The 27,246-nt window shown below is 48.0% G+C and overlaps 1 protein-coding gene across 3 annotated transcripts in view; it reads left to right on the top strand.

The window, feature by feature from the left end:
• The first annotated feature begins 6,705 nt into the window (after positions 1 to 6,705).
• The window catches only part of LOC125628187 (cytokine receptor common subunit beta), a 38,346-nt gene continuing 17,805 nt past the window's right edge, over positions 6,706 to 27,246 (top strand). The window contains exons 1-10 of one of the 3 annotated variants that reach the window (XM_075123646.1): positions 6,706 to 6,898; positions 8,776 to 8,833; positions 12,704 to 12,834; positions 13,818 to 13,987; positions 17,129 to 17,258; positions 19,641 to 19,825; positions 20,487 to 20,644; positions 21,081 to 21,252; positions 26,774 to 26,909; positions 27,000 to 27,160. In XM_075123646.1, the coding sequence (XP_074979747.1) occupies positions 13,918 to 13,987; positions 17,129 to 17,258; positions 19,641 to 19,825; positions 20,487 to 20,644; positions 21,081 to 21,252; positions 26,774 to 26,909; positions 27,000 to 27,160 (1,012 nt within the window). In that variant the 5' untranslated portion in view covers positions 6,706 to 6,898; positions 8,776 to 8,833; positions 12,704 to 12,834; positions 13,818 to 13,917. Of the gene's footprint in view, positions 6,899 to 8,775; positions 8,834 to 9,278; positions 9,370 to 12,480; positions 12,835 to 13,817; positions 13,988 to 17,128; positions 17,259 to 19,640; positions 19,826 to 20,486; positions 20,645 to 21,080; positions 21,253 to 26,773; positions 26,910 to 26,999; positions 27,161 to 27,246 lie in introns of those variants that run through there. The other 2 variants (XM_048833053.2, XM_075123642.1) reach the window with 2 other exon arrangements.

Raw genomic sequence — 27,246 nt, forward strand, 5'->3', positions numbered from 1 at the left:
TGGCTTTCTTTGTTTTGTTACGGTATCTTTCCACTGCTCCCAGAAAACCCTTCCCTCAGTTTCCTAGGATGCAGTTACTCTTTTGAATGACTATGGTCCACTTTAAGTATTCCCCTTTGTCCTCAGTCGGGGGAAGACATGCTTTCAGGCTTGTGGGACATGCTAGATTCATCTATGGAAGGGCATTCATGATACAGAGGTTTCATAAGAGCAATTCCATAATATTAACTACAATTTATTAAATTATACAGAAAGATCCTCAATCATCACAGTCAAACCTGGGGAGTTCTGGCAGTCATCTCCATGGAAATGACTCACATTTCCACAGCAGACCACATGTAGCCAAAATAGTGCTCTCTTTGTCATTCTCTTCTTTCCACTTGTCCCAGGGAACCGTCCACGAGGCCACTGGAATCTTCCCATGTGCTTTTGTGAAGATCATTCAAGACTTACCCCCGGAGGAGGGCACTATCGATTGGCTGCGCTGCTATTACCAGGATGACGCTGTCGGCAGCATCAGGTAAGGAGACGATGCTTGCAGGTGATGCTGGAGAGATGCCCGCGCTCCTGCAGCCCAGTCAGGGAACTGCTCTGATCATGTGAGATGACGATATCTTTTCCCTCTTCTAGGGACATATCAGTGGAAGAGGACCTGAGCAGCACCCCATTGTTCAAGCACCTCATGGCATTAATGAGGTACAGCACAGGCAGATGGAGGTGCAGGCACTATCGGATGCAGAGAGTCACTCCCAGGCATATTTCCTGAGTTCCTCCCGCTCCTGGCTGTGTTAGGGTCTGTCCAGCCACCCCAGTGTTCTGGGCCTGACATACTCCTCCCTATTAACCTGGAGAGTTGGCAGTTGTCACAACCTGGCCCAGGACCAGCCTGTGTGGTCCCTAGTCTGTTGTGAATGGACCCAATGACTGGGTCCCATGTGCTTCCAAGCCAAGTGGGCCTGGGCAGAGTCTAGTCATTGCTTCTAGCTGTTGGACTCTAGAATACACTCCCAGGCTCAGGCCTCTTGTCTGACACCCTTGGGACGTGGGACCACTGTCTAGCCACCCTAGACCCTGAAACTGGTGTCTGAGACCTCCTGAACACCCCAGTCATTTATTCCTGCTCCCCAGATCTCCTCCGAGATTGTGGGTCACTCAGGGATTCTAGTTTAACCCCTTAGGGGAAATGTGGCAGGAAAGCGAGGAACTTAGCAGAGGAATTTCTTAACCACAGAGACTTTCCTCTTAAAGGACTCAAGAGTTACAGCTCTCAGAAAACAAAAGTCCTGAGACGCCTCTTCCCCGGTGTGAGCTCGCCTCTGCTGGGAATCGGAGGTTTGTGACAGTTTCAGGTGGAGCCAAGACCTACCTGCTCTCCCCTCCTTTGGTTGTGTGTGTGCAGCGATGATTGGCCCTCCTGTACAGAGCAGCACCCTGCTCTTACATAGATCTCTGCCTCTCTGCCCTGTGCTCCACTGGGAAGCCCCAGTCCCCCTAAATTCTTAAGCACAAGACTCAGCTTTTGAAGGAAATCTTTGTTTATCCTGGGGGTCCAAACCACTTTATTTCGGAGCCTCTTGCAGACAGAGACCTCCTCAGTGCCCAGCTGCAGGCTAGCCTCTTCTCGTAGCAGCAGCATTTACTCCCTCTGCACACCCAGTGCCCAGAGGAGCTAAGCTAATTCACTGTGCTTCCACATTAGGCTTAAAGGGACAGCTGCTATGTTGCTTATTATATATGCCTTGGTTGCAATCCCTCGGAAGGTTGTTACTATTCGTGTCACCGGGGGACGGCTGGGAACTCAGAGCTGCTCCTGGAAGCATTGAGGAAAATGTATTGGGCCAGTGCAGAGACTGCAAAGGCATTTTCCTTCCTCCTCTCTCCAGGCCAAAATATTTTAAGTTCCCTATCATAAAACCAGAGATCGTCAAGTTTCCTCCTTGAATGTGTTAAATCCCATGGCTTTCTGTAACTCTCACCACTTTTAGGAAATGGGGCGCATGATGATTGATGATAATTTCCATGACGTAGTTGCTCGATCAAATTTCACTCCTTCTCTGGCTTCCTCCTTTTTTAAGCAACTTTCGCAGCCTCACATGACAGAGCTACCAGCAAATTGCTACTATATCAAACCCTGCAATAGTTAAGAGTGGAAGCTAGTATGAACCTCTAACTCCCTTTTCTCAGTCACTTGTAACTTTCTGAAACTTTTACTTACGGGGCTGAAATTTCCCAAGCTTGGTCTTTGCCTGAAAGCGTACATTTTTTTTTGGAAAGCTTGAGCAAAATCAGTTTAGACATTTTTAGCAGGAGGAATTTGGATGGAAGAAAACACTTTTATAAACATTTTCTTGCAATAATTGGTTTTCAGTTGCAGGGCTGTTCAAACAACAACAACAACAAACAACCATCCAAGAAAGTCATGTACTGCTCCTAACAAGGGCTACAAGGGCTAACAAGGATATATTTGAAAAATACTGTGCAGACCTGTAATTGAAGATGGTACTGTAATGTGCTTGCACCAGTGGGCAGCATGCAGCTTACATGTGTAATTTTAAAGGGATGCCATGAATTTGAAATCTACGCCATTTGTAAAAACCCCAAACAAGTAAGAGTGGGTTCAGATACTTCACCAGCCCTTGAATCCCCTGCAAATTTTGGTGTTTTTTACAATCACATTTTCCTGGGTTTTTTTTTAATGGCTTTTTTCTCTTGTTGCTGGGTGTAAAAGCCACACTAACAGGGGAAACTGATTAACTGACTAATAGCTGGATGAAAAATTTCACATTTTCCCCGGCAAAAAAATGCAGATTCTGTCACACCAAAATCTTTGACAAATTTATGTCAATTTCACTGAATTATTTCAGTGGCGGGGGGGAGGGGGGGGGACGGACTTTTAAAGAAATCCCCTCAAATCAAAATAAAATGTTTTGACATTTTTGAAACTAACTGCTTTGGGTTTTGTTTGAAACAATTGTTTCCAAATTCCCTCTAAGTTTATTTTTAAGAGGATAGATCAAAATGAAACATTTCAGTCTTGTCAAAATGTTTCATTTGACCCCAAAACAATTTTTTTTCAGCATTACCAATGAACCAAAATACCCCGTAATCACCCAGCTCTCCTGATTATACAGGGGAAACAGGAAAACAGACCACACGCAAACTGGAGAAAAAAAGTAGGCAAGCTATTGCGTTCTCTAGTCTCTTTGTGTTCTTAGGTGTTACTTGTAACAATGGGATATGCCCTTTCAACTAGGGCATTTCCTGACTTGTGCAGACAACTTTGGAGCTTGAATGTTCCATTAGACCCTGTTCCAGCAACGCACTTCAGCATGTGCTTAACTGCAAGCATGTGAGTAGTCCCATGGAAACCAAAGGGCTAACTCATGTGCTTAAAGTTAAGCAGGTGCTGAAGTGCTTTGCTCAATCAGGGCCTATATGTAGCTTTTTGTATGGGATTTTTCTATATTAACTGTACAGTGCCATCAGTGTGCTAGGTGCTGCTGGGCAGACAATATAAACATAGAAATGCAGGGCTGGAAGGGACCTTGACAGGTCATCTAGTCCAGCCCCCTGCTCTGAGGCAGTACTAAATATTATCTAGACCAGTGTTCTTCATTGCAAGGCCCGCAAGCCAGTTGCAGCTCCCATTGACCCTAAGTGCGGCTCCCTGTTGATTGCTAAGAGGCAGGGCAGGGGCAGGGACTTTGGGGAAGGGATGGAATGGGGGCGGGGTGAGGGCAGTGCAGGAGTGGGGCCAGGGGCGGGAGGGGGTCAAGCACCCACCGGGCAGAGGGGAAGTCGGCGCCTATGCAACCTGCAGCCTCTCGGGGCAAGCCCCCTATAGTGCCTCCTGCACCCCAAGCCACTGCCCCAGCCCTGAGCTCCCTCCCAGAGCCAGCCAAAGAAAAGACAAAGGTACGTGCTTTGGAAGATGAAAATTAAAAGTTTCAAGTCAACTGATGCGTTTTTCTTTGTGCTTAATTAAACATGCATGCAACTTAGAATGCCATGACACAACAGCACAAAATTGCCCACCTGGAAGTAACCTAATGTAAGGGGACTGTTGTCCCCTTACTAGAACTTACTGGGGGTGTTTTGATTGCTAGCTCCCAGTACTCAAAGGGGAAGGGTCGATGGGGAATCAGGACCCTGAGACTGACAGCCTCCAGGAACAATGGGGAGAGGCCAGTGCTCCACGTCACCCTGATTGACAGGATGGGCAGGCTAATCAGGGAGTCAGGAGACTGGGGGGGTCCTGTCCTCCGTGTGAGCTGGAATTGCCTGGGTCAGGCAGAGTGGGGTCGAGCTAAGGAGAAAGCAGGGGCCCCGAGCTGAGCTGGGGAGCAGAGCTGTGCCAGCCAGAGGGGCCAGAGAAGCAGCGCAGGAAGCAGGTCAGTGCTGGGAGCAGAGTCACCGAAGAGGCCACAGAGCAGACCTGTGCTGGGAGCAGAGCTGCAGCAACCAGAGCCAGAGGGGCCAGAGAAGCAGCCCAGGGATCTGGAGGCAGAGCAGCAGCAACAGTGGTGCTGAGATAGAGTGATAGAGCTGGAGCTGGAGCTGGGGCTGGGGCTGGAGCAGTCTGGAGCCGGGTGCTGTGAGCAACTGGTGAGAACAAGGGGGACCCTGGGCAGCTGGCCCAGCGCAGGGAGGTGCCCCCAGCCAAGAAGCCCTGCAGGCCAGGCTTGGAGGGGAATCATAACCCCGACAAGGCGGGGGCAATGCTGGGAAGAAGGGTCCTGCCACCTAGAGCGTGTGGCCACCGCCAGAGCAAGTGTCCGACCCGCAGCATCCCTGCAGCACAGCCGGGGCCTGAGAAGGAGGCCTGGGACGTGTGAGGAACAGACTGTGAACTGCCCTGATATTCCAGAGACCTGGTTGTGACGTCCCCGTGCCACAGAGCGGGTGACGTGTTTTCCTTTAACCTTTCCCATTTCTTGCTTATTTTTTTTTAATTGATTGCTACTTAATAAATTGTATTTGCTTTGAACTATATGTAATGATCAGTGGGTCAGGGAAACATCCAGTGCAGAGAGAGCACCCCAGAGTGGGGATACCCTAGCCCCTACCTAAGTGACCACAACAAGGTTGGGGGTCGAGCCCCCCAGGAATCCTGGGCCCAGTCTTGTTGGGGTTATGAGGGCTCTGTCATACGGGAGAGTGGAAGGGGAGCCCTGGGTAAAGGAAGTGGGAGCGAGGGCTCAGATCCTTTCGCTAGCCCATTTCACCGGGGTGGTGTATAAGCCAGGAGAGTTCCCTACAATAGGGGGACCATTCCCCTCCCCACTTACACTAAGAAAAAGTAAAATTGAACAACTTGCTGTTTCACTAAAAGGCCAGCAAACAATAATACAGAGATCAAGGTCCATTGCAGGATGTTTGACAGACGCATCTTGTGAAATCGCATGGATTTTAGCAAGACATAAAAAGGCATTTACTGACACAGAGGTCATTAAAGAGTGTTTTCTGGCTTCTGCAGAAATCCTGTATGCTGATTTCAATAAAAAAAATGCAATCCTAAAGCAAATAAAAGGGCTGCAAACTGTCTGACACAACCATAATGAGTAGGATGGAGGAAGTCAGAAAAGAAATCTGACAACAGTTAACCGCCGATATTTTGTCAGCACCGTGTTTTAGCATAGCAGTGGATGAAAATACAGATATATGTGACATCACACAATTGTGTGTCTGGGTTTGTTTCCCCAAAGAAGAATTATTCCGGGAAGAACTGCTGTGTTTAATACCTTTGAAAGGTCTAACAAAAGGGGAAAACATTTTGACTGCCCTACTCGATTTTTTTGCTGAGAATAACTTGGACTGTGTACAGACGGTGCACCAAATATGCAAGGGAAGGAGAATGGATTGATTGGCCTGATGAGGGAACAAAAGGAAATACCCAAATCGCCGTGTTTCATTGCATTATACACCAAGAATAGTGAAATGCAAAGTGTCATGCAGTTGGTTGCAAAGGTGGTCAATTTTATTGTTTCAAGAGTGCTGAATCACTGGCAGTTTCGAGCATTACTGGAAGAATATAAGACAGAGTATTGTGACCTACTGATGCACAATCAAGTGAGATGGTTATCTTGTGGCAGGGTCCTTGAAAGATTTTTGTGTCTCCTTCTTCAGATTCATGAATTCCTTGAAAGCAAGGAGAAGAAGGAGAAAGACTTAGAAAATCCAGAGTGGATAATTAAGCTGGCATTATTGACTGACATCACTTGCCATCTGAATGCACTAAATCTCCAGTTGCAAGGGAAACAGAAACTTCCTAGTAACATGCTGCGTTTCGTAACTGCTTTTCAAAACAAGATTACGACATTATTCATTCCCGACACACAGTTTGTTCACTTTCCAAAACTCAGAGCAGTTACCTCAGAAAATCCCGAGCTTTTGAAACATTTCAATTACAATTCATTTGTACAAGTAGTGGGAGAATTGAGGGTGGAATTAGAGTCTCGATTCAAAGACGTAATGGAGTACAAGGAGTTTTTTCATTTAATTGAGAACCCCTTCCATGTGTCAGTGACATCTCTGTCACCAGTTATCATAGACATTTGTTCTGACTGTGCTAAACTGGGGAGTGAAATTGTGGAACTTCAGACAAATGACAACATGAAGTCTGAATTTAAGACAGGTGTTTATCATTTCTGGAACATGGTTCCTGATACACAATATCCATCTCTGAAACATCGTGTGCAAAAAATGCTGTCATTTTTTGTCTGTATGTATACCTGCGAATCCACATTTTCAACAATGAATATTATGAAAAGAAAACAGGGGAACAAATTGACCACGGAACATTTGGACTGTCTTACTAGGATTGCGATGACAGATTACAAATACCGCATGAACGAAGTCAAAGAAGAACAAGCGCACTTTCGCTCATCCAGTTTTTAAAGTAAGTTTTGCATTATGCTGCTCTTAAAAAGTTTACTAGCATAGGTGCCTTTTTAATTCCATATATTTTCCTGGTTATTATTTTATAAAAGGAATATCGTTTTATTGTACAAGTAGACTTTGTTTTAGTTACATGAGTGGCTCTGTAACATTACATCATTAAGGAGTAGCAAGCAGTGTGTTAATTTAGCAGTTGATGTGGCTCTCACATTGAAGGTTTTTTGCCAGAGTGGCCCCCACTTCAAAAATTGTGAAGAGCATTGCTCTAGCCCCTCCCTGACAGGTGTTTGTCTAGCCTGTTCTTAAAAATCTCCAATGAGGGAGACTCCACAACCTCCCTAGGTAATTTGTTCCAGTGTTTAACCATCCTGACAGTTAGGAAGCTTTTCCTAATGTCCAACCTAAACATCCCTTGCAGCAATTTAAACCCATTACTACTTGTCCTGTCCTCAGTGGTTAAGGAGCACACTTTATCACCTTCATCTTTATAACAGTCTTTTGCATACTTGAAGACTGTTATCATGTCCCCCTTTAGTCTTCTCTTTTCCAGACTAAACAAACCCAATTTTTTCATTCTTTTCTCCTGGGTCATGTATGTTTACTCATTTTTGTTGCTTTCCTCTGGACTTTCTCAATTTTTCCACATCTTTCCTGAAGTGTGGTGCCAGAAACTGGACACAGTACTGCAGTGGAAGCCTCATCCATGCTGAGTAGAGCGGAAGAATTACTACTTGTGTCTTGCTTACAACACTCCTGCTAATACATCCCAGCATGACGTTTGGTTTTCTTTCTTTCTTTCTTTCTTTCTTTCTTTCTTTCTTTCTTTCTTTCTTTCTTTCTTTCTTTCTTTCTTTCCAAGAGTATTACTTGTTGACTCATTTAGTTGATGATCCACTATAAGTCCCAGCTCCTTTTCTGCAATACTCCTTGCTAGGCAGTCATTTCCCATTTTGTATCTGTACAGTTAATTATTCCTCCCAAAGTGTAGTGCTTTGCATTTTTCATCCTATTTGTTTCAGATCATTTCTCCAGTATGCCAAGATCATTTTGAATTCCAATCCTGTTCTCCAAAGTGTTTGCAATCTCTCCCAGCTTGGTCTTGTCCACTAATTTTATAAGTCTGCTCTCTATGTCATTAGCCAAATCATTAATGAAGATATTAAATAGAACCAGACCCAGGACAGATCCCTGCAGGCAATGGCGCTGGAATCTATGTAGAAGTTGGGGGCCAAGGCCAAAGTACCCCTCCCTCTCTGGTTGGCTGTTTTGGTGGTGAGCCAGCTGCCCTCTCCTCTCTCACCACAGCAGCTCCTGGTGAGCCAAAGGTGTAATTGTAGCATCTCCCCTGCAGAATCTATTATTCTTGCAGGACCCCACTCGGTATGCCTTTCCAGCTAAACTGTGAACCATTGATAACTACTTACCGGGTATACTTTTCCAACCAATTGTGCACCCACCTTCTAGTAAGTTTGTCTAGGTTATATTTCTCTAATTTGTTTATGAGACGGTCATGTGAGACAGTATTATAAGCCTTAATAAAGCTGAGCATCCCTGCTCCAAAGGCTTGTTGCTTTGAATTATAAACACTTATTTCTCTTCTCTGAAGTTGGTCCATTGTGCAGTGGGGGAAGGGAAGAGAACTTCTGCTAATTAGAACAGCCTGGGGAGGGGCCATGGCAGATTGTGCTGGAAGTCTCTTCTTTGTTCCAACTTGCCAAGTGTGAAGGCGTTCAGCTGAAGGATCCAAGCACATCTGATTCCACAACCAATTAGTGTACACCCAGCCTGGACACAGGTGATGTCTTGTATTTTTCATGGACTGAAAGCGTGATGGAGATTGTGTCTTTTACAAAACTAAATCCAACTTCCACTTTCCAGGCCTTGCAGGGTTGGAGCGGGGAGAGGAAAGAAGAGGACTGAAATAACACGGGATGCGGTAATTGATTGGCTCACAATTTGTCCTCTGGGTGAGACAAGGGACCTGCCAGCCATCTGAAAGCTGATTGACGGGCCCAGGTTACAAAGCCCCCTAGAGGCTTAGGAGCTTTGTGCTGGATCACCTGTCACTTAGCCCTGGAGTTTACTTGAGCAAAGGAAAACTGAAGGTTCTTTTTGACTGGAAGAGACACATCCCCCCACCACCAATCTTGCAAGCCAATTCTGTGAATGCGGGGTTGTTTTGCAGGGGAAGGAAAGGGAGGGAGAATGACCTCTGGCAAACAGGAAACCTGTATCTGGCAAAAATCACCCTGGACTGTGGAGAATCATTTGATTCTGCAGTGTGATACAAAGCAAACCCTTCTTCCTCTGCACACCTTCCACTCTGCTCCTTGCTCACATGCTTTCCTATACACACGCCCTCACTGCCTGGTCACAGACCCTTCTTCCTCCCCCTGTTCTCACTACAGTGAGGAACTCCTGTGAAATCTTTGCTACAGTACTGAAATTCCATGGACAGACGTCCCAACAATGGTACGGGTCTATTACTAGACAGCAATGGTAGAATTGTCAGTAGTACAGAAATGGCAGATGTTTTCTATGACTAGGGCTCTACCAAATTCACGGTCCATTTTGGTCAATTTTACAGTCATAGGATTTAAAGAATAGTAAATTTCATGATTTCAGCTATTTAAATCTGAAATTTCATGATGTTATAATTGTAGGGGTCCTGACCCAAAAAGGAGGGGTGGGGGGTCGCAAGGTCATTGTGGGGGGGGTTGCGATGCTGCTACCCTTACTTCTGTGCTGCTGCTGGCGGCGGCGCTGCCTTCAGAGCCGGGCAGCTGGAGAGCGGCGGCTGCCGGCCGGGAGCCCAGCTCTGAAGGCAGCACCGCCGTCAGCAGCAGCGCAGAAGGAAGGATGGCACGGTGTGGTATTGACACCCTTACCTCTGTGCTGCTGCCTGCAGAGCTGGGCCCTCAGTCAGCAGCCGCCACTCTCTGGCCGCCCAGCTCTACATGCAGCAGCACAGAAGTAGCGGTGGCATGGCATGGTATTGCCACATTTACTTCTGCGCTGCTGCTAATGGGGCGCTGCCTTCAGAGCTGGGCGCCACGCCAACAGCTGCCTCTCTCTGGCCACCCAGCTCTGAAGGCAGCACAGAAGTAAGGGTGGCAATACCACGACCCCCCCTAAAATAACCTTGCGACCTCCCTACAACTCCCTTTTGGGTCAGGAGTCCCAACTGGAGAAATGCTGGTCTCCCCTGTGAAATCTGTATAGTATAGGGTAAAAGCACACAAAAGACCAGATTTCACGGGGTGAGACCAGATTTCACGGGTCCGTGATGTGTTTTTCATGGCCGTGAATTTGGTAGGGCCTTATCTATGACCATTTCTGTTCTGTATTTCTGGGGGGGAAAGCAGGGTGATGTATTCATATTGTATGATGAAGATGAAAGACTCTCCATTCTAATAGTAACTGAGAAGGATGTTAAACAGCAGCTACTAGACCATAGGTGCCAGCTTCCTCCAGGCCCAGGGGGTTCTCAACCCCCGGCTCTGCCCCAGGCCCCTCCCCCACCCGACCCGTTCCCCCCAGCCCCCACCCCTTCCCTACCTCTTCCCGCCCCACATCTTTCCCACCCAGTTCTTCCCCTCCCTCCATCATGCCCCATCCCCACTCTTCCCCCTCACTCCCAGAGCCTCCTGCACGCTGAGAAACAGCTGATTGCGGCAGGCAGTAGATGCTTGGAGGGAGGGGGAGGTGCAGGGGCAAGAGGGGGGAGCTGGCTGCCAGTGAGTGCTAAGCACCCACTAATTTTTATCCATGGGTGCTCCAGCTCTGGAGCACCCACAGAGTCAGTGCCTATGAGTTAGATATCTTTAAATCAGCAGGTCCAGGAATTTACAAGAGGTGGTTGAGGACGTCTGGGCTGTTAATGTTGAATTTCAGTAAGTCTTAGAACACTGGAAAAGTTCCGGAAGACAGGAAGTAACCTAATGTTGTGTCAATACTTTAAAAAGGTAAACAGGATGACCTGGATATTATAGGCCTGTCAATCTGACATTGATCCCAGGTAAATTAATGGAGCTGCTGAGATGGAACTCAATTAGTAAAGAATTAAATGTGAGTAATATAATTAATACCAATCAACATGGGTTTATGGCAAATCAATCTTGTCAGATTCGATATTTTTTTATGAGATTACTAGTTTGGCTGATGAAGGTCTAGTGTAGATATAATATACTTTGCTTTCTGAATTTGAATTGGTACCGCCGGATATTTTGATTAAGAAACTAGACTGATTCAAAATCAACACGACACATTAAAAGCTGACTAATGGATAGGTCTCAGAAAGTAACTGTAAATGGGAAATCATCACTGTACTGCAAGTGGGGTCCATAGGGATTTGTTCTTGGCCCTACACTATTTAACGTTTTTATCAGTGAACAATTTAGCAAGGGCTGTGGCGGATTTGCCATTACTGGAAATGTTAAAATCAACACTGGCTGTTTTTCTAAAAGAGCTGCACTAGTTCATCGAGGCATTTAATTCAGGGAAGTCCTATGGCCTGAGTTAGGCAGTCAAACTAGATGATCACAAAAGTCCCCTCTGATAAGCTATGCAGGGAACGATTCCCAGGGTCTTGTTCCCATATACTTTCACTGCGCCTGGGGTCTTGGATGGGTACACACTGGGGGCTGCTAGCTCTTCCCATTGCTCACGCTGCCGTCGGTATTGTCTTTTAAAGTAGCATTAGTGTGTCTCCTGGAAGTGGGAGTCACCGCCCAGCTTGAAGTGCAGATGTACCCTGTAGCAAGTGGAGCCCTACACTTGGGCCTGACTCATTCTGGTCCCTTGCAGCCTGTCTCACGGGGCTGCTGGGCTACAGGGTGTCCTAACACTCAGTCTGATATAGCCTTTTATAGCCTGCCATTGTCGCCACTAACCCCACGCCGTGCCCCTTACACACACTCTCCCTGGGCACTGCACTGCACACTGCCCCAGCCGTGGCCTATAAATGCCTTTACAACCAACCTCAGAGGAATGGTGGCCCCCAGTCTGCCTTCATGCCCCACCTTGACCCTTATAACCATGCCAAAGGGCTGCTAGGCTTCAGAGGGCCCCATCTTTGACACTCACAACTCTCCGTAGCCCACTTCATGGGCCTCTAGGTTGAAGGCTAATTGGTAGTTACAGGAAGTTGTATTTAAAACCATGTGGGATTCTTGGGTGAGTTATCCTACATTTCCACCCTCTAATTTTCTTCTAGCTCCTCTTGTGCTCTCTTTATTATTTAAAGTATGATCCAAAGCTCACTGAATTCACTGGGACTCCAGGGGTCAATATAGTAAAGAGTAATCCCTTCCCCCAAAGATCTACAACCTAGGTTATGGGAAGACACAGCAGGTGGATGAAACAAACAGGGGACAAGAAGGGAGGGAACTATTTCCCTTTTCCTTCTGTCTTCTTCCCAAGGGTCTGAGGGGCTGGCGGGAGGGGGCAAGGAGGTAGGAAGCAAGGGCTAGCCTCTGTTAGCAGCATATAACTCTTGATTTCAAGAAAACCATGTCCCCTGATTCCTGGAAACTGTTTAATCAGAAACAATACAATATAACAATGAAAAGAGAAATACTTCCTTCCCCGCCCAGATTTTAAGAACTGCATCAGTAGGCGCTCCGAGGGTATGAAACAAACTGCAAAAATAGGAAGTTCAGAGTCTGAGTCTCACCCTCCAAATCCAGAGTGCTCAGGACTGTGTCTACTCCCTGAAAGGAGGCAGATAGGGGTGTGGAAGCCCTCAGAGGGCAAAAGGCGTAGGGAATACCCCAGGTTCATTATTTCCTATGGGGATCCATTCCAGTTTTGGACAGCCGTGGTCATTGCTGATTCCTGTATGCGTAAAGACGCTCCAGCTGCCAGGAACTGAGAACTGAGCGGGCCAGCGATCCACCTGCTGTGAGGCGGCTGTCCCACCGGCAGCTCTTGGCTCAGGTGAGAAAACTCCGCCTTTACTGGGGGAAGGGTACGTGGCAAAGAGAGCCTGTCCCCAGACAGACAAGGGCTCACGAGCTCTGGAGCCATCAGTCACAGTGGGATCTCTTCTCTGTGGTGAATGTTCACTTGTCTAGCACACCAGATTCTATCAAAGGAAATGGCATTTAGGAAGCTGGGGGTTGTTCTGGATGGCTCCCCAACTCCATGCTCCCGCAAAGTGGGAAAAAGCCACTGATCAGACATCGCCAGAGCACAGAGGCGTGGCTCTGTGGCTGGGGCCAAGGCGGGGGGCGTCTGTCATGCTCTTTAGAAAGCAGTAATATGGGGGCACATTCTCCAGTGGTGCAACTCTAACTTCCGTTGAGTTACCCCAGTGGAGAATTTGGCCATGCTCTTTGCACCACTGAATTAAATGCTAGATCCCACAAAAAGAGACACTAAAGCTCCTTTGGGATTATGCCTGTGGGTCAGGGTCCCAAAGCAATTCCCGGGGAGCTGGCTGCAAACTGCCAGTTGGAATCACTTCAAAGAAATTCTCACCTGCGGGCTTGCTGGAGGAGAAGCAGATGGGGTAGAAGCCCAGAACTGAAGGAACATGAAGACTGAATCCCCATCTCATCCCAAGAGAGGGGAGATGTATATGAGTGGGGGAGATGGGGTGGGGTAGGGTAGGATGGTGAGTCTCTAGGGCAGGCTTGAGAACAAATGAGGGAGATGTGTATATGTGTGGGGAAAGCCCAGTGGTGAATGAACATGGAGACTGAATTCCCCTCTATCCTGCAATGAATCGGTCCTGGAAGTAAATTCTATTCTCCAGCCTGTGTCCTACAGGTGGTCTGACTTGGTGACCTAATGGTTCCTTGTGGCCTTGATGGATCAGTGAAAGGTCCCCTCAGTGCAGGGAGGGGAGGTTTTGTATCTCATAGAAGGTCCCAACCTCTCCCACCTGACCATCACAGCTTGGCTTCCACATTTAACAGGTGACAAAGAAGCAGTGAACAAGTGTGAGTACAAGAACCCCAGGCCGGCGACCAGCCCAGAGCACAGGGAGCAGGACTGAGCTGGTGGGCTCAGGCTGGCATGAACATGAAGGCGTTCTGGAGTGCTCTGCTGGCTCTGTGCTGGGCTTTCAGGTTCGGAGAATCTCGCGGTGAGTTTCAGTTTCTTTTCAGCTTCTTTTTCTTCCCTGCCCTTTTTGTCATTTTCCCTCCCCTCCTTCCAGTCCCTTTACTCTCCTCCATTCCCTTTCCTTCTTTCCCCCTTTCCTCTGCTCGACTGCTCCCTCTGCCATTCCAGATGTATCTGTTGGTGACTAGATTGACAGGCAAGAGGGCGATTGTTTATATGAATGGATGGTATGGTAAGTGCATGGAAATGTGGATGGACTTACAGGTGGGAGGGTGCATGGCTGAATGGAGAAATGGCCGAATGGAGAAGTAGATGAATGGAGAAGTGGATGGATGGATGGATGGAAGAGCAGGAGAGTGAGTAGATGGATGGATGGACAGGTGGGCTATTGTGCAAATGTGTGAACAAGCCGGCTGGTGAGTAGGTGGATGAACTGGAGGTGCAGTGCAGGGATAGACAGACCTCTGAAGGAGCATGGAGGGATAGAATGACATGTAGATTCGGGTGGGAGTGTAAGTGAACGAATAACCATTTGGAGGTGTGGACAAATGGGAGGATGACTCTGTGTGAGGTGTGTGTGAGAGAGAGACAGAGAGGAGGGGGGAATATGTGAGGGGCAGGGAGACAGAGTAAGTCACCAGTGTCAGTGTCAAAGGCCCATGTCTAGGAGTGTCCATCCCTCTGAACTGCCTTAGTTCCTTCTTTACCACTGCAGAGAACAAACAGGACCCTCTGTCATATCCATTGACTGCTCCTGTTTCTAGGTTTAATCCCCCATCTGTGCACAGTTAGAGCTAGTTCAGGGGTGGGCAAACTTTTTGGCCCAAGGGCCACATCTGGGTATGGAAATTGTATGGCAGGCCATGAATGCTCACAAAATTGGGGGTTAGGGTGTGGGAGGGGGTGAGGGCTCTGGCTGGGCGTGCGGGCTCTGGGGTGGGGACAGAAATGAGGAATTCAGGGTGCAGGAGGGAGTTCTGGGCTGGGGGAGGGGGTTGAGGGCTCTGGGGTGGGGCTGGGCATGAGGAGTTGTGGGTGCAGGAGGGTGCTCTGGGCTCGGACCAAAGGGTTCGGAGGGTGGGAGGGGGATCAGGGCTGGGGCAGGGGATTAGAGCGTGGAGGGTGTCAGGGGTGCAGTCTCCAGGTGGCGCTTATCTGAAGCAGCTCCTGGAAGCAGCGGCATGTCCACTCTCCAGCTCCTATGCGGAGGCACAGCAAGGCTGCTCTGTGCGCTGCCCCGTCCGCAGGTGCCGACCCTACAGCTCCCATTGGCCGTGGTTCCTGGCCAATGGGAGCTGTGGGTGTGGCGCTTGGGGCAGGGGCAGCGTACAGAGCCCCCTGGCTGCCCCTACACGTAGGAGCCAGAGAGGGGACATGCCACTGCTTCCAGGAGGCACACAGAACTGGATTAATACATCTGAAGGGCCGGATGCGGCCCACGGGCCGTAGTTTGCCCACCACTGTTAGAGCTAGTTGTTTGTTGCTTTGTTCTAGGTCAGTGTACCTTAGAGAGGGAGGAATTTCTCCAAATTCCTCAATGTTCCCTCTGAGCCCCTGCTGCCCCAGCTCTGCACCAAGCCCAGACCCTGTACAGACCCTAAAACGGGTTTCAGAGGAGGTGCCTCATGCACATCTCTCTTTCCAGAGGTGGATGTGCATGTCTGATGTCTGATGTGGTGGGGCAATCACACTCCCCAGCCCAATGTGCTATTGGCAGGGCTTTCATCTCTCACACGCTCAGGGAAAGACACCCAAGTCTCCAGGCCTATCTGACCTCTGAGGCTATTAAGCTATGTGATCTATTCTCAGGTCCAAATCCCATGCTCACACCAGGACAGCCCTCTTCATTGCCGAGTCCTTCACTTGGGCATTTTATGGCATGACTTGACATCATGTGACGTCATATAGTGCATTACTGCTAGCGACACCTTCTGAAATAATTCAACAATAATAAAGCAGTTCAGGAGAAGGAATGGAGGCGGTTGGTGGGCACACTCCAGTATGCAGAGGAGGTCGTCTGACCCATGACACTCTGAGGATGCTCATGCATCCCCCACAGACATGGCTTTCAACGAGAGTTGTGTGTGCTCACCACCAGGGCGACTCCCACAATGCGAATCAGAACTGCCAACCCCCAGTGTTCAGAAATCAAGGGTCAGGCCTAAAAAATCCTGAGAGTGACTTAAATATCATGAGATTTGAATGAGAATACAGTTGCGGGGGTACAGGTGGGGATGATTTGTCGTTTGTCATTGGTGTATTTAGGGCTCATCCTTCAAGCTTCTCTTCCCAACCGTGTAGGTCAGACACTTACTTTTTGTACATGAAAAGTGAGATTCTCGGGTAATAACCTCAGTGCAGATGTTGGGGCTTTAAGAAAAACACTCAGTAGCCCGACACTCATAGATACATAGATACATAGATACTAAGGTCAGAAGGGACCATTATGATCATCTAGTCTGACCTCCTGCACAACGCAGGCCACAGAATCTCACCCACCTACTCCTGTGAAAAACCTCTCACCTATGTCTGAGCTATTGAAGTCCTCAAATCATGATTTAAAGACTTCAAGGAGCAAAGAATCCTCCAACAAGTGACCCATGCCCCATGCTACAGAGGAAGGCGAAAGACCTCCAGGGCCTCTTCCAATCTGCCCTGGAGGAAAATTCCTTCCCAACCCCAAATATGGCGATCAGCTAAACCCTGAGCAAATGGGCAAGATTCACCAGCCAGATACTACAGAAAATTCTTCCCTGGGTAACTTAGATCCCACCCCATTTAACATCCCATCACAGGCCATTAGGCCTATTTACCATGAATATTTAAAGATCAATTAATTACCAAAATCTTGAGAGACTCACACAAGTTAGCCAGACTGTGAATGCACAGGGACAATTCTCTCATTACCACAGCTCCTGGTAAGTAAACCTCTCTTTTCCAGCCTCTGGATTGTGAGCGTTGGGGAGGGGGAGGTTTTTGTCCATGCCATCCCTGACACATGAGCTAACTGACATGCGAGGGACTCCCGGGAGAGTTTACCCTTTCGCGCCTCCTTCCCCCATCTTTGCCCTTCCCGCCATGGCACTGGTGTGCACATCCCGTTATTCCTCACTGCCCATCTCTATGACCCACCGGCAGCGTTGTGCTTTCCTTCGCCCTGCAGAGAGCCTCCCGATGCAGAGCCTGCGCTGCTACAATGACTACACCTCCCAGACGACCTGCACATGGCAGGAGTGCACAGAGGCACGTCGCTTCCTCAATGTGACTCTTCACTATGAGGACAATATAGACAAGTAAGTGCCTGAGCCCTGCTCTGCTGCAGAAGGACATAAGAGGCCTGTGGCTGCTGAACCTAAGAGTTGGGAATGGGAGGAGGGAAAGGGATCCAAGTTGGCAGCCGGCTTTGAGGCGCATGTGGACACCTGTGCTGGCCTTGCTGGGGGGTGGAATTTGGAGACTCTTTTAGGTCTGCATTGGAAGGATGGGGAGATACGGGAAGGTGCGCTGACCAGTTTATTTTCATTACCTTTTCTATCACTCTCCCTTGATTTTTCTGGGGGATCCCAGTTGTGAGTGATGGCAGGGCCTGTTAGCTTACTGCACCTGGAGTGGAGAAAGAGGCATTAGAATACAGTTGGGTTGAGGTTCATTCATCAGCAGAAGAGAGAGGGATGGTTCCCTGCTCCCAAACTTTCCCCTGGCTCTTCTTTGTTGCAGCGTCAGAAGGAACATAGCTCTGGTGAGGTCATGTCTGCAAAATAAGGATGGGTGGAGAGGCTGTGAAAAGAGAAGTGGTTATGCCTAGTTATGCAATTGGGTTTCCTCACAGAGTGACTGGGCTGTGTACCTCAGCATCTGCCCACCACATCTGTTTCCTTCTGAGAGGGGAACTGAGCCATCAGGCCCCGAGGGATGTGGTGGGCAGAAAGGGAGAGGGACAGAAAGGGGATGTGTGGAAAGCAAGAGATGGGGAGATAAGGAAAATAGAGGTCAGGGTTTAGGAGTGGGGGGAAGTGGTGGGGAATAGGAAGGTATCATCTCTATTGTCTTTTGGGGAAGAGATGCTGAAATCATTAGTGGCTTGATCCTATGCCTATTGAAGTCAGTGGAGGGACTCCCGCTGACTTCACTGGGCTTTGGATTGGGACCTAAGTGAGCCCATCACCTCTGGAAAAAGAACCCGCACAAGGACTTGACCTTGGAGAGAATGCTCTGGAGTCCAATCAGAAGATGAGCTGTGAGGATGGATCCTGGGATGAGTGTGAACTAGTCAGACAACATGGACACTAGTGCCAGCAATATGCCAATGAAACACAGCTCACTACTTACCCTTCACCGCACACAAGCACACCACTACCACCAAGACGTCCCAGTGCTTGGATGAGACCAGCTCATGGGTGAAGAACAGCTGGCTGAAGCTGGACCAGAGCAAGATAGAGGTGATGCTGGTGGGCAGAGGAAAGCATTTTGAAGAGTTTGCGCCCACAGTGCAGTCTCTTTTGGCTGAAGTCACATACCCACAATCGGTCAGTTCTGTCCATTGTTGAGGAGTACTCTTGGATTCCTTGCCGACCCTAAGCTCCCACATAGCAGCGCCAGCAAGTAACGCTTTTTATCATCTCTGGTTGGCTGGGAGACTCGGTCCCATCCTAGAGGACCTGGCTTCAGTTATTCACCCCTCTGTCACTTCTCAGCTGGACCACAGCAAGGCAAAGTACCTGGGCATGAAACCTTCAGTGTGTAGGAAACTCCAGCTAGTACAGACACTGCAATGTGTCTCCTCAGGCTACCAGGAACTCACCACCACTGTCCTCCGCTCTCTACACTGGCTTCCCACAGAATTTCAAATCAAGTTAAAAGAAAGGGCGTACTTGTGGCACCTTAGAGACTAACCAATTTATTTGAGCATGAGCTTTCGTGAGCTAGAGCTCACTTCATCGGATGCATACTGTGGAAAATACAGAAGATGTTTTTATATACACAGACCATGAAAAAATGGATGTTTATCACTACAAAAGGTTTTCTCTCCCCCCACCCCACTTTCCTGCTGGTAATAGCTTATCTAAAGTGATCACTCTCCTTACAGTGTGTAAATCAAGTTAAAGGTCTCGTCCTTATCTTCAAGACTCTCCAAGGTTGGGGCGCAAGCCATCTAATGGGCCATCTAACGTTCTCGAACAAAAATTGTGGTTGACAACTCTGCTCCTCTGGCACAATGGAACTCTTGTCACTAAGAGTAATGCTCATCTGAGCTGGAGACAGAGCTTTCTCAGGGGCCAGTCTGAGACTGTGGAATCAACTTCTGTGGAAACTTAACAACAGTCACAACCTCACCTTCCACTCCAAGTGCGAGACTATCTCTTTGACATGCCTTCTTTAATATAAATACATAGCAACATGTGTATATTTAAAAAAAAATCCCTACCAACACGAGACACTGCACTTCACATGCTTTTCCCCCTGGGGAGAGGATGAGAGACCCAGCCACAGGTGACAGAGGTGGAGTCACATTGCTTAATGATCTACTTGAAGGCGCTCAGATGCTACGATGATGAGTGCAGCAGAAGAATCTATATAGACTAGAACAGAATGTGGGGAAAGTCTCAGGAGCCTAATTTTGGATTTTCTATCTGTACCTAAATCAGCTTCTCCTAGGTCTCTCTTTTTACACACAGGAGAAGCACACAGATCCCATGTGAGCCTCAGGGAGCCAAGAGGCTGCCTGTCTGCCAGGACTTCTGTGTCGGCTGGAGCTGCCACAGAAACAGCACCCTTTTTGCTGTTGGAGTGCATGACAGTTACACTTTCAAACCTGATCGGTTGCTGCAGGCCAAGCTGAACATCAGCCTCTTCCAGAATGGTAAGGGCGAGACACCCACCGCTCTCTTCTCCCCAGGAATATCTGAGATCCTTTGAAATTAATACTTCTTCCTCTGCCTGATCCCCTAACCCTAGTCAAGAATCCTGATCTCTAACTTTGAACCTTACTTCTGTATGTCAGCCTATTATCTTGCCAGGAATAGTTTCATTTCCATTGTGAGGCCCGTGTTCCCATTTCTCACTTAGAGGATGATGGATGGACGGATTCCTTCCTTGCCTGCCTACAATGGAAAAGGCGGATGTATTCCTCCCAGTTGACCCACCCTCTTGCACTGGCTGAGTGTCTCTGCCATTAGGAAAAAACTGATCTCAAACAAACCTTTTTACTCAGAAAAATATTCATTAATATGACTTCACCTTTAAATGAATAAAGCACTCAATTCCCTATTACCCTTCTGTTCCGCTCACCACTATTTTCACTATGGCCTTGGCAATTCTACTTGTTGCACTGCCAAGTGCCAACAGGCCTTAGATTTTTTTTTTCTTTTTTGTTGCAGCAGTCCTGATAAATCCCACAAAAGCCTGAAGTTAGGCAGATCTGGGTCCTTCCTTACGGAGATAAGAACTAGACAGGCCCTCTGCCCACTCCCCATCCCCATCTACTAATAACTGCAACCCATGTTGTCCCTTCTCATTTCCAGTCCAGCCCCTCCCACCTCAGAAGCTCTGGATCAACGTCACAGAAGCAGGCAACTTCTTGCTGGCCTGGGAAGCAGCTGGAGAGAGAAAGGGAAGCCACTGGGTATATGATGCATTGGAGTTTGAAGTGACCTACAAGCGGGAGTGGGAATCCTGGGAGGTAGGAATGAGATATGCTTAAGCATTGGCATGTGCTGTTCTTGGTTGCAGAAGACAACCCTTTGCAATCCTCTGAAACCTGCTCGGCTGCTGCTGAACCCAGCCGATCCTCTGAAACCTGAATGGCCCAGACCGTGGGTCCGTGCACGTTGCAGCTAGCTGTGTGTGCATCTTAGAAGTCCTGTGCCATCCAGCCATGGCCTTGGCTGGTTAAGACCAGAGATCTAGCAATTAAAAAGCAGCCTGTGTGCTATAAGAGCAATGAGCCCTGCACAAGAAGCATCTGGCTCCTCCTTACCCAGGGATCACAGTGCTGGCTGTGCTTGGCTGAGCAGAATTGCCAAGAAATGGATCCTCCCATGCCTCTCTAACATGTCTCTCTCTCTCTTTCTCTCTTCACCGCCCCTGACTCCTTGCTATCTCTTCCCCATTGACAGAAATCTTCCTCGGTGTCAGTCGCAAGCGCCTCCCACTGCCTGCTGAGGCGTGATGCCCTTGTGCCGGGCAGCACCTATGTTGCTCGTGTGCGATCCAAGCCGAGCCAGGGCGCTGGTTGGTCTGGGCAGTCCAGCGAATGGAGCACTGCTGTGTCCTGGAGGTCCCAGGAAGGTAATTCTGGAGGCTGAGGGGCCATGGGGGGAAGGAGGGACGTGATGAGATGCTGGCAGCAGAGGGATATTGTGTTTTGCTTCCAAAGGATTTGGGGGCTGAACTGATGACATTGGAAAATCTCTGGAATTTGATGAAAATGGTCCCGTTTCACTGGTGCTCTCTTATATGAAGTGAATTTGATGTCACTGACAGGTAGCAGAGCAGGAGCCGTGGAAACTTCAGCTCTCTGGTTAGTCCCACGGCACAGGTACCAGTCCCAGTGCAGCACTCGCAGGGGCAGTAGAAGCTCCTTATACACACTTCCCCTGCCATTGCACCTCAAACCCCTCGCTTTGATGGGACCCTTCTAGGTGTGCTCAGTATCCAGCCTCTCAGCAACAGGGCCAGTGAGTGCCAATGGAGATGGTGGGTTTTGGAATGTGGGCTCAGGAGAGGCCGGTCTCTCTGTGTATTGCAATACGTGGATTGTATCTTTTGGATGAATGGACCAGCTTAATGCTCTGGGCTCCTATAGAAAACCCTGAAACAGAGGGCATCTCTATACTACTAAATTATGTTGATCGAAGTTACGTTGGCATACAGCCTCCACAGTAATTAAATCATTTGTGTGTGTCCACACTATGCTCTTTGTGTTGGTGTTGCGCATCCTCATCAGATGCAGAGAGCAGTGCACCGTGGGTAGCTATTGTGATGAGCGTTGTGAGCACACGGCGCTTGATCTTGCAATGTTTGCAGAGCTGCCAGAGGAGCCGTGGGGAAACATAGAATCATAGGGTTAGAAGGGACCGCAAGGGTCATCTAGTTTAACCTACTGCCAAGATGCAGGATTTCTTGTATCTAAACCATCCAAGACAGTTGGCTATCCAGCCTGCTTTGAAAACCTTCAGAGAATGAGCTTCCATTACCTCTCTAGGTATCTGTTCCATTGTCCTACTGTTTTTACAGTTTTTCCTGAGATTTAAACTAAATCTGCTATGCTATAGTTTGAACCCATTGCCTCTTGTCCAGCTTTTTGTAGCAAGAGAGGACAACCTTTCTTCATATTTTTTGGCAGCCTTTCAAGTATTGAAGACCACTATCATGTCCCCCCTTATTCTCTTTTCAAATCTGAACATACCCAGTTCCTTCAGCCTTTGCTCATAGAGCTTACATTCTATCTCTTTGGTCTTTGTTGCCTGCCTCTGGCTCCTTTCCAGTTTCTCTCCATCCTTTCTATACATTGGTGACCAAAATTGGACATAATACTCTAGCTGAGGCCTAACCAGCACCAAGTAGAGCAGAACTATCACCTCCCTTGACTAACATGCTACGCCTCTGTTAATGCAACCTTTTTCTGCAGCAGCTTCACGTTGCTCACTCATGCTGAGGCTGTGATCCACCACAATTCCCAGATCCTTCTCAGCAGTACTGCTGCCAAGCCGGTTATCCCCAAGTCTGTATTTGTACATTTTCCCCCCTTCCTTATGTGTAGCACTTTACATTGTCTTTGTTAAATTTCATTTTGTTGTCTATTGCCCAATTCTCCAATTCATCAGGATTCCTCTGCATCTTAACTCTATCCTCCAAAGTGCTTGCAACTCCCCCAGCTTTTATGTCATCTGCAAATTTGATCACTATGCTCTCTATTCCTACATCCAGGTCATGTAAAAAGATGTTAAATAACACCAGACCCAGAACAGATCCTTGTGGAACCCTATTTGAGACCCCCTTCCAATCCGATATCATTCCATTAATTGTAACTCTTTGTGGTTGTTTAACCAATTATGCATGCACTTAATGGTAGTTCCGCTGAGTCCACATTTCTCCAGCTTACTTATCAGAATGTCATGTGGGACTGTGTCCAAAACTTTGCTGAAGTCCAGGTATATTATGTCCACTGCATTCCCCCATTCACCAAACCAGTTACCCTGTCAAAGAAGGAAATCAGGCTGGTTTGGCATGATTTGTTCTTAGTAAATCCATGCTGGCTGCCAGTGATCACCCTTCATCCTCCAGGTATTCAGAAACTGAATGTTTTAAATATTGCTCTAGTAGCTTCCCAAGAATTGAGGTCAGGCTGACTGGTCGATGGTTCCCAGCTCCTCTTTTTAAAGGTGGGCACTATGTTAGCCCTTCTCCAGTCTTCCGGGACCTCTCCTGTCATCCATGAGTTAGCAAATATTATCACAAGTGGCTCCTAGTTTTCTTCAGCTAATTCCTACAGCACCTTGGGGTGAATAGCATCTGGCCCTGCTGACGTGAATTCATTCAAATTAGTCAAAAGATCTCTGATGTGTTCTTTATTCTGATCTGCATCCCTTCCTCTTTATTATGTATGGTAACTACACTAGTCATCCAGTCACATGTTATTTTCTGTGAAAGACTGAAACAAAGGAAGGCATAGCTGCTCAGTGCCTACTATTTTCTGTTACCAGCTCACCTTCTCCATTGAACAGCAGCTCACATCATCCCTGATTTTTCTGACACATTTGTAGAATTCTTTCTTGTTGTCTCTAACATTCCTTGCCAGATGCCATTCTTGCCTTGGCTTTCTTGATTTTGTCCCTACACACTCACACTATTCCCATGTGTGACCCTCCTTGGTGACACGCCCCTCCTTCCATTGCCTGGATGTGTCCCATTTGGTTCTTAGATAGGTAAAAAACTGCTTGCGCAGCCACATTGGCCTCCTGTGACTCGTCTTATCTTTCTTCTGCATTAGAATAGCTTGATGTTGAGCCTCTAATATTACATCTTTTAGAAACCGCCAGCCCACTTTGGCTCCTTTTCTTCCTAACTGGTCTTTCCATGGGACCTTGCCTACTATTTCTCCAAGTTGGTTGAAATCTATCTTTCTGAAGTCCAGTGTTCTTTTTAGGCTGTTCTCATGTCCTCCTTTCCTTAGGATCTTGAATTCTATCAGATCATGATCACTTCCTCCCAAGTTCCCGGCCACCTTCATGTTCACAACTAATTCATCCCTTTTGGTCAATACCAGGCCCAAAATGGATGACCCCCTAGTTGTTACTTCAACTTTCTGAATCAGAAAGTTGTCCCCTACACATGCTAAGATTTCGAAGGACATATTATGTTTTGCTGTAATAGTCTGCCAGCAGATATCAGGGGAGTTAAAATCCCCCATTAATATTAGCTCATGTGTGTTAGTTAATCTTGTTACCTGCTTGTAGAATGCCTCATCCACTTCCTCTTCTTGATTTGGTGCTGTATAATAGACCCCCACCATAACATTGCTACTATGCTTTTCCATTTTTGTCCTCGCCCAGAAACTCTCAGTATGTGTGCCATTCACTTCCTCTTGGACCTCAGAGCAAGTGTCTACATTCTTGATGTACAGCACAATGCTGCCTCCTTTTTTCCCCCTACCTATCCTTCTGGAACAAACTATATCCCTCTAATCATGAGAGGTGTCCTACCAAGTCTCTGTAATGCCAATTAAGTCATAATTTTCTTCATATACCATGACTTCCAGTCCATCCTGCTTATTCCCCATACTCCTTGCATTGGTATACAGACACTGAAGATATTTTGCAGACTGCCCTGTTGCTTTTCTTCTTGCCTTTTTAATGCAGTTGTGGTTTCTATGATGATTCCTTGGAGGCTAGATTACTGTGGGACATAGAAAGAAACAATTCAAAGTTGTTGGTGCCATTTACGGAGCAGCTGCATATGATGGAGAGCTGGTTCTGGGCCTGAGAAATAAGCACTGACTGGTGGGATCACATTGTCATGCGTGTTTGGGATGATGCGCAGCGGCTGCAGAACTTTCGGATGTGCAAGGCCATATGCCTGGATTTGTGTACAGAGCTCGCCCCAGCCCTCCAACTCAGAGACACCAAAATGAGATCTTCATTGACAGTGGAGAATAGGGTGACCAGATGTCCCGATTTTATAGGGACAATTCCAATATTCAAGGCTTTGTCTTATATAGGCACCTATTGCCCTGCACTCCATCCCAATTTTTCACACTTGCTATCTGCTCACTCTAGTGGAGAAGTGAGTCATTTCAGTGAAAAAAATCCCAATGGTTATAGCTGCCTGCTGTGTTCTGCATAACATCCGTGTAGCAAAGGAGGGAAAGTTTCCACCGGGGAAGGGCGGAGATGGAATAGATGTCTGTTGAGTGGTGTGGGAAAATGTCCTACCATGGTGGAAGAAATAAGGCAGCCCTCCCCAGAAACCTTCAGCAGGGGATTGCAGACTACCTCCAGTAAAGTTTCCTTAAGATCTCTATGAAGGATTCCTGGGACATCCTGGTGCACATAAACAAACTGTTCTGTGGGGACACTTCTGCCTAACTCTACAGGGGAATAAAAAGCAGATAGCAACACTATCTCTATTGGTTACTTCACTACCTCTTCTAACCTAAGTAAAAAAGGAGTAAATCAACAGATATGTCCTGCTACTTTGGGGGTTCCATCCCTCTAATTTCAAAGCAAACTGCAGCCTTACCAGAGGTTCCTTCCCCTGCATCAGACTCGCCTGTGCTGGACTGTAGGGACTGGCTGGACTGCCCAGGACTCAAAAACAGGTCCTGGCTCACTGTGAGGCTGGAACCACCAGTCGCCTGTCCCCCATTCTCCTCCTTCTCTTCTTCCTCCACCTCGTCTTCACTGTTCATGGCAGGGGCCTGTGACTAGGGCTCCTCTGAAATATCCATGGGGCTCTTTGGGGTGGTTGTGGGGTCTCCACTGAGGATGGCATGCAGCTCTTTGTAAAAATGGCCGGTCTGCGGCTACACACCAGAGTGATTTTAGCCTCCCTGCCACAGCTCCTTGGCTTTCACATGATGCTGCTGCTGGTCCCTCCTGTAGCCCTTCTCCTCCATGCCCCAAGTGATCTTCTCCCAGATGTTGACATTTCTACGGCTGGATCAGAGCTGCACCTGCACGGCCTCTTCTCCTGACAGACCCAAGAGATCCGACCCCCCCCCCTGCATCCCAGTGTACTCCAGGCAGGAGCGTGTCTGCAGCATGTAGCCAGCATGGTCAGCGGGGTAGTTGCTAGGCATGCTCGAGAGTTGCTAGGTGATCTCTCCAAGCCGGGCAAACAGGAGATGGAACTTCAAAAATTCACAGGGCTTTAAAGGGGAGGGGTGGCTTCCTGTGTACCTGGCTGCTAAGCAATGGAGTTAAAAATGGTGACCAGAGTGGTCAAAATGGAGCATTGTGGGATACCTCCTGGAGGCCACTAACAGCCGATGTAAGTAACGCAGTGTCTACACTGACACTGCTTTGACCGAACTACATCGACCTAAATTCTATGCTGCTCATGGAGGTGGAGATATTAAGTCAGCATAGCAGGTGCTTTAAATCAGCAGGAATGAAATTTTAGTGTAGACACTTATTTACTTAGGTCAATGTAAGCAGACTTACATCAACCTAACTCTGTAGTGTAGACTACGTCTAAAAGTTTTCTCTTTTTCCCTCAATGGTCACAATCAGTCCCAGCTCCACTGTCCTCCCCATCCCTCCCAGCCCTGCCCCTCCCAGAGGTACACTAACCACTGTCTCCTCGATAGAGGATGAGGCTCAGCCCAAGAACCTTCGCTGCCTCTTCAATGGGGTTGATCGGCTAACGTGCAGCTGGGAAGTGAGGAGAGAGGTCACCAGCTCTGTCTTGTTCACGCTCTTCTACAGAACCCCACCAGCATCAGAGTAAGTGACCTGCCCATGGCAGCGTATTCCTGTCCTCCTATATCTGACCATCCCTCCTGCTCACTCAGGCCTGGCTGCTCTCTTCCCCAGAGAGACAGAATGCTCTCCAGTCCATGAGGAGGAATTGCCTGGCAGCCACTACCTGTTCCACAGCTGTGAGATCAATGTCACCAACCCCAGCAGGCTGAGCCAGTACCTCATAACTGTCCGGCCCAAGAAGGAGGAGAAACTGATTAAAGCCTACAAAAACAGTGAGAGCCCATTTGGATCCTCTGCCCAGGGTTATCTGGAGGTTTCTCCTCCAGCTTAGGAAATGCTTGGGTTGGCAGAGAAGTGG

This window comes from Caretta caretta, chromosome 1 (assembly GCF_965140235.1).
Source record: "Caretta caretta isolate rCarCar2 chromosome 1, rCarCar1.hap1, whole genome shotgun sequence".
Taxonomy (NCBI): domain Eukaryota; kingdom Metazoa; phylum Chordata; order Testudines; family Cheloniidae; genus Caretta; species Caretta caretta.